At 45.9% G+C, this 7,170-nt stretch overlaps 1 protein-coding gene across 1 annotated transcript in view; it reads right to left on the minus strand.

The window, feature by feature from the left end:
• Window positions 1-4,754: 4,754 nt before the first annotated feature.
• LOC128365979 (inactive phospholipase C-like protein 2) overlaps window positions 4,755-7,170 on the minus strand; it is a 26,545-nt gene continuing 24,129 nt past the window's right edge. Inside the window, exon 5 of the mRNA XM_053326615.1 lies at window positions 4,755-4,996. Coding sequence (XP_053182590.1) covers window positions 4,790-4,996 — 207 coding nt within the window. The 3' untranslated portion in view covers window positions 4,755-4,789. The remainder of the gene's footprint in view (window positions 4,997-7,170) is intronic.

Genomic DNA, 7,170 nt, shown 5'->3' on the forward strand with positions numbered 1-7,170 from the left:
CATCGACCTGGGCTCTGCTGCGGGGAGGAGAGTGGGGGAGAGCGGCGGAGCAGGGTAGAGTGGGGGAGAGCGGGGGAGAGCCGGGGCGGAGCAGGGGAGAGCCAGGGAGAGCGGGGGAGAGCCGGGGCGGAGCAGGGGAGAGCCAGGGAGAGCGGGGGAGAGCGGGGGAGAGCCGGGGCGGAGCAGGGGAGAGCCAGGGAGAGCGGGGGAGAGCCGGGGCGGAGCGGGGGAGAGCTGGGGAGAGCGGCGGAGCAGGGTAGAGTGGGGGAGAGCCGGGGCGGAGCAGGGGAGAGCCAGGGAGAGCGGGGGAGAGCCGGGGTAGAGCCGGGGGAGAGCCGGGGTAGAGCCGGGGGGGGAAAGCCAGGGAGAGCGGGGGAGAGCCGGGGTAGAGCCGGGGGGGGAAAGCCAGGGAGAGCGGGGGAGAGCCGGGGCGGAGCGGGGGAGAGCTGGGGAGAGCGGCGGAGCAGGGTAGAGTGGGGGAGAGCCGGGGCGGAGCAGGGGAGAGTGGGGGAGAGCCAGGGAGAGCGGGGGAGAGCCGGGGGAGAGCCGGGGCGGAGCATCGACCTGGGCTCTGCTGCGGGGAGGAGAGCGGGGGAGAGCGGCGGAGCAGGGGAGAGCCAGGGAGAGCGGGGGAGAGCCGGGGGGGGGCCGGGGAGGAGCATCGACCTGGGCTCTGCTGCGGGGAGGACAGAGAGCTAATCACAGAGCAGATGATGGGATGTCACGGATGTAACTACAGTCTGGGAACGAGCTGCGGGTGTGAGCGCTGCTGAGAGAGAGAACATTACTTATTCACATTACAGCTGAATTACACAACACATCAGACACTTGATCTATCCAACATGGTTTATTCAGAGGGGGGGGGGGGGGGGGGTTCTTTTTTTTTTTTGTATTCTTTTGGACTTGACAGATAGAGATGAAACATTTAAAACCGCATCTTTTTTTTTTCAATCCTCTCAACAATTATAAATATGTCGACTGTCACAGACTGAAGTTCAGAGACGACGTCCTTTTTTCTTTTTGTTAGGTTTTTTGTGTTAGTTATTTTGTCTTGTGGTGCGACCTGCAGGAGGAGGAGGAGGAGGAGGAGGAGGAGGAGGAGGAGGAGTGGACAGCATTTAAAACTTAAGAGCACATTTTCAGCACTGAAGAGGAAAAAAATCAAAGTTGTGGACGGGAACACGTAAAAAGAACAAAAAGAAAAGCTTCATGTCACAATTCAACTGCCTGGTGTCAAAAGAATGAGAAACATGTTTTTTTTAAGGCTAATGATTACCAAGTGATTTTATATGTTTGGTTATAGTTTCTACATTGGGCCGAACAGAGTGATGAACACTGTTAAAGATGGAGGAAAGAGCCTCTTACTCTTACCTCTTACTTACAGTAAAAGTGTCTTAACAAGCTGAAAGTGGAGGCGTTGTGTGACTGTTGATTTCATCACTTGAGTAAAGATTTATTCCACTTTAGTTCATTTAGGTTAATTTAGTGAGTTGGCAAGTAGTCTGGTTGAAATGCTCCAAACATGCAGGGTCTCTGTTATTCACCAAAGAGGTTTTACTAGAAGCAGATGTAAAAGGCTACTACCTTTAATCTGCTTGTTGAGTCCGACCAGCACCAAACCTAAAATACTCAGATGACTGATGATGAAGAAACAGGAAGCAGGTTATTTCTGTTATAGTATCAATTAATCGACTATCAAAATAATAGATAGCAGGTTATTTTCTGTTGGACTCGTTCCAGCAGTTTATGTTTATTACCACAACAGGAAGAGTTAGGTGTTATTGAGACAGTAGTTAATGTTAGTGTAGTTCTTCCATCAGGAACTGAGTGAGTTAAATGAAGTTGACTTTTCTCTGACATCGGGAGAACCTCAGCAATAATTCAGTCTATTCATATAAAAAGATTAAATCATTCAGCCCTAAAATACACTTCAGACTTCATGTTAACATTATAGGGTCAGTGACATTGGTTTTGTGTCCATGTGGTTTAGTCAAAGTTAAAAAGGTTCAATTAGAAAAATAAACTTATGAATAACTTCACACATTATTTTCTTGTTGACCGAGCGTCACATCTCTGCTTTTAATCCATTTTAATAGAATATATTAAAGGATAAGAGTTCAATTCTCAATAAAACACCATATCAGCTAGTTTGGGGTACAATGTAGGTGATAAAATATTTAATATTTATCATTCTTTTGTGGTTACACTATTTGACATTTTCAGGAACATTCAGTCTTAGTTTTGGTTTAAAATGGTGCAAAAGTCAAAAAACCAACAAAAATACAAAATACACATTTGAACAAACCTGAAGCTGCTTTAAGACCATTTAAAGATATTTATGAATATATCTATAATATATCTTACCAACCGTCATCTGTCATTGACCCTATAACGTTTTAACATCTTCAGGTATTCTTTGTCCAATCAGGAGATCATTATTTAACTTATTTTCTAAACTAAGATTTGGATTAAAAGACACATTTATAGACTGTTAAGCAAGTGAACTACTGAAGCAGCGTGTTTTATCACTTCCTACTGTACTTCCTGCTGTACTTCCTGCTGTACTTCCTACTGTACTTCCTGCTGTACTTCCTGCAGTAGGTTTTAGTTTAATGAGGCACAATGAAATCACAGGGTAATGTGGATTAAACATCACATAGGCAGGGATGGTTATGTAGCTATGATCACTCTGAAGTCATTTCTCCTTTTCAGCTATCAGACCTGAGTTTGAGTTTTAGTCGTTGAAGTCTTTTGATTTGTGGGGCTGAACAGGAAACCGCTGGAGTTGTCCAAAACGTGTTAATCCTGCACAGTGAGACCAGACCCCGAAGCAGAGTGAGAGAGAGTGAGGATACTCTAAACAGACGAGCTGCACTTGGCATCGAACAGTGAGACTGTGACCACGAGATGAAACACAGCAGAGCCCGTAAATACTGGACCAGGAAACACGTCTTTATACGAGGAACAGCTTCCACTGCACAATTTAAACTGAGTCTAAGTCTTTTTGTTTTTTGTTTTTTTGTTTTTTTGGGACATGACCTCCCCCGTTCAGAGTCTGCAGGCATCACGCTGGTTTCCTGTGAAAGCATCAAATCAGTCAATAAATCAACAAGTAAACCAGAGGATGAGTTTCTTTACCAGGCCGAGCCGGTCGGGAGCTAATCTGAAGAATATATAAAAAACAGTCACTTCTTCTTCTTCACTTTGTTTAAATGTTTGGTCCTCAGCATGATGTGAGGAAACTGAAAGGAGAGGATCAGCATGATGTGAGGAAACTGAAAGGAGAGGATCATGCCACAGAAATAAAGACTTAACATTATTATCCTGAAATAAGAACTCAGATATGAAAATGTGTCAACGTCCAAAATGCTTTGTGTTGTTCAGCATCCGGCTGGTGGCTCCTTCTCATCATGCAGCTGCTGGTTGGGATATTTGAGACAGTAAGAATACATTCTGCTATTTGTCCTTCTGTGTCGACACGTGTGAGCTCTCCCAAAGCTCTGACTCCACCTCCTTCCTCTTCCTCTTCTTCTTCTTCTTCTTAGTGACGAACCCTCGTTATTGGATATCTACAGGCAAATAAAACTTTGTAGTTTTTTCTTCTCCACAGACATGTTCATATATCTTTTATAAAATAAATCTTATTTCCAAGTATACAATAATAAAATGATGCACTCTGCAGAAAAAAGGTAACAGGAAACTCCATATATACACATATAGTATATTAAACTATTTTGGCAGACGAGAACAAGTTCAGTATTGTAAACAGCTCTACTCTCATTCATCACCTTCTCTCCTCTCCTTCTTACTTTCTGTTTCCTTCTCCTTCTCCCTCTGTCCTTTTTTACATTCATAGCTCCAAAAATTGTGCTTTAAGAAATCTCTTACAACAATCCAAGGGCTGTCTCTTTTTTTTTTTTTTTTTTTGTGTCTCCTCGGGTCCGCTGAGTAGAAGTGAACGGGTCCAAATGTGTTAAAAGGGTCACGTGGCTGGTCGCTCGCTCTCCCAGCTCACCCAGGAAATGAGAAAACAGAGTCAGAAGGATGAAGGGTGACAAATCCGCTGTGATCTAAACTGATTGATTCATGTCAGAGGCGGGGGGGGGGGGCGGACTATTACTAAAAGGCATTCTACTATCAGAATATCAGAGCTTCTATATTATCTCTGGGGTTTTTTGCAGGTTGTTAAGATTTCTACTAAATACTACGTCTGCCTATTAAATGCCAGGGCAGCAGCAGCAGATGTGCAGCAGGTGTTTTTAAAGCTTTCAGTAAAACACCTGAACATGTTAAGACTTTAAAAACCTTCAGTGAGAGTAATGAGATCTGATCTGGGGCAGGATGCGTCCCTGGATGGGTCCCTGGATGCTGTGGTGGCATTTCATTGAAGTCTGTGAAACGTTACAGCTGTGCTCTGGATGTCGAAATGTACTCGGAGGAATGTGGATATACACTGCTCTGTGTGTGTGTGTGTGTGTGTGTGTGTGTGTGTGTGTGTGTGTGTGTGTGTGTGTGTGTGTGTTTGTGTGTGTGTGTGTGTGTGTGTGTGTGTGTGTGTGTGTGTGTAGCGATGATGCCGGAGTAAAGACACACAGCGGTGAAGGATGGAAGAGAAGAGAGAGCTTTGGGTTTTTGAACTCGGGAGGCAGGAACAGAGAAGAGGTCTGAAGGAAGGTGCCCAGAGGAGCACCAGGTGTAACAGGGTCTCTAGTTGTCCTCGTCGGTGAGCTCCTCCTCCCCGGTGGTCTCTAGTTGTCCTCGTCGGTGAGCTCCTCCTCCCCGGTGGTCTCTAGTTGTCCTCGTCGGTGAGCTCCTCCTCCCCGGTGGCCTTCTCGGGGATGGCCTCCAGGCTGCGTCGGCCCTTGGAGTCGGAGGAGCTGGAGGAGCTGCTCACTGCTCCGCCTTTGCTCAGGTTACAGGTGAGGGCGGCGTAGTGGATCTGCTTCAGGCTCTCCTGGACTTCACTCTTGGCGTGCTTCAGTAGATCGGCCTGGCCCTGGGGGGGGGGGGGGGGGGGACAGAGCAAAGAGTGAGACAGGTCTACAACTACAATACCAGTACCAGTCCAAGTACCCTTAAACAGGGTCTCTGCAGATCCTTAAAGTCTTACATTTAGTTTTTGATATTTAAGGTTTAAAAATGTCTTTAAAGGTCTGGAGTTGTTGGAGTTGTTGGAGTTGTTGAAGTTCAGGCTTTAGATTTGATTTGAGAGTAATCATATTTGTCCAGTTTATGTTATTTATCATTATTTTCTGACTATTTTACAAAACCAATAACTTTAAACAAATCAAAGTAAACATTAATCAGCAGTTGGAACTATAATGAAACTAATCCACTTCAACCCACTACAACAGTAAAACCCTGCTTTTGTATTAATGTGTCTCAGCTATGGTCTTATTCTCCTTAAAGAGGTTTTAAAAAGGTCTTCATACCAACTGAGTACTTCATTCAGCCATGACACAGTGAGTGTTTGCTTTCATCTGGTGTAACAGGCGTGTAGCGTAGCCACACTTTAGAGTAGGTGACTGAACTGCTAACCACGCTAGCTCAAATTCACCACGACCACGAACGCTAACCCTCACCACCACAGACGGGTCGTAGCTGCTGTGGCAGTGGGCCAATCACACGTCGCATTAAATCAAAGAACGCTTGCATTGATTGGCTGTGAACAAGTCCGTACATATAGTCATATTTTCTAGCTCTGGTGCAAAAAGGATCGATAGCAGGTATCGTTGCTACTTGGTGTTGATTTATTTTAAAAGGTCTAGAGTACAGACAGCCAGCCCTGATCTTAGAGCAATGAATATAAAGACAGGCAGGACAGTATGTGATGTCTCAATGACTAAAGTATAGGATGTATAAAGTATAGAGCTTGAACAGCCGGATGAAGCCAGCAGTGTAATGAGCTCCATGTATGACCTTTAGTTGTGTCTTTGTTTGTGAACGCTGCCGTGTACTGCTTCTAGCTCACGTCTGCCTTTGTGAAGCTGTTCTTTCTTACAAACAGTCTTTTTATTTTCTTTCTTGATTCCTGACATGCAGGAACAATGGATGAAAACTAGTCCTCGGGTTTATTCCTACACATTTACAGTAATGCTTATTAAAGGTGCAGTGTGTAGGAATAAGTGGTATATAGTGGTGAAGTTGTAGATAGCAACCAGCCCTCCCCCCTCCTCTCCTCTCCTCTCCTCTCCCCTCCCCTCCCATCCCCTCCCCTCCTCCCCTCCTCCTCTCTCCTCTCCTCTCCTCTCCCCTCCCCTCCCATCCCCTCCCCTCCTCCCCTCCTCCTCCCTCCTCTCCTCTCCTCTCCTCTCCTCCCCTCTGCTCCCCTCCTCCTCTCCTCCCCTCTGCTCCCCTCCTCCTCTCCTCCCCTCTCCTCTCCTCCTCTCCTCCCCTCTGCTCCCCTCCTCCTCTCCTCCCCTCTGCTCCCCTCCTCCTCTCCTCCCCTCTCCTCTCCTCCTCTCCTCCCCTTTCCTCTCCTCCTCTCCTCCCCTCCTCCTCTCCTCCCCTCTCCTCTCCTCCCCTCCCCTCCTCTCCTCCTCTCCTTCCCTCCCCTCCTCTCTCTCTCTCCTCTCCTCCCCTCCCATCCTCTCACCCTTCCCAGTGTGCAGGAGAACTTATAGTGGCTGCAAAACTTTTGAAAAAACCCCCAAAAAACATGAAAGGTCATCTTTAAAGCCAGTGTGTGGTTTGTGCCTTGTGGGCTACTGTAGAAACATGACAGTAAAGCCCTGTTCCCTGTGTAGATATAAAAGGCTCATAGTGACATAACATTTCTTATCTTCAGATGATTCATCACTAACTCAAACATACTTGTGAATATTGTATTTCATTTCTGCCAAGTCTGCTCAGCTAGATGCCAATAAAACTCTACACACTGCACCTTTAATATGAGCCGTCCCTGACAAACATAACCTAACCCTAACCATCAAATTAAAGTTAAATGTACACAGTTCAAAGCATTTTTGGATAGCAGCCGAAAACTGGCTTCACAAGCGTCACTCAAATGACTTGATGTATTTTTAATGATCTCTTTTAATGACATCTCCAGTCTTAACACGGTAAGCAGCTCGCCTGCCAACAATAAAAATCCATAGAAGGAGAAGAAGCTCCAGATTCAACAGACGGAAAATGAAGCACACAATGAATTTTGCAGCAGTTATACACTCA

This window comes from Scomber japonicus, chromosome 10, assembly GCF_027409825.1.
Source record: "Scomber japonicus isolate fScoJap1 chromosome 10, fScoJap1.pri, whole genome shotgun sequence".
Lineage (NCBI taxonomy): Eukaryota > Metazoa > Chordata > Actinopteri > Scombriformes > Scombridae > Scomber > Scomber japonicus.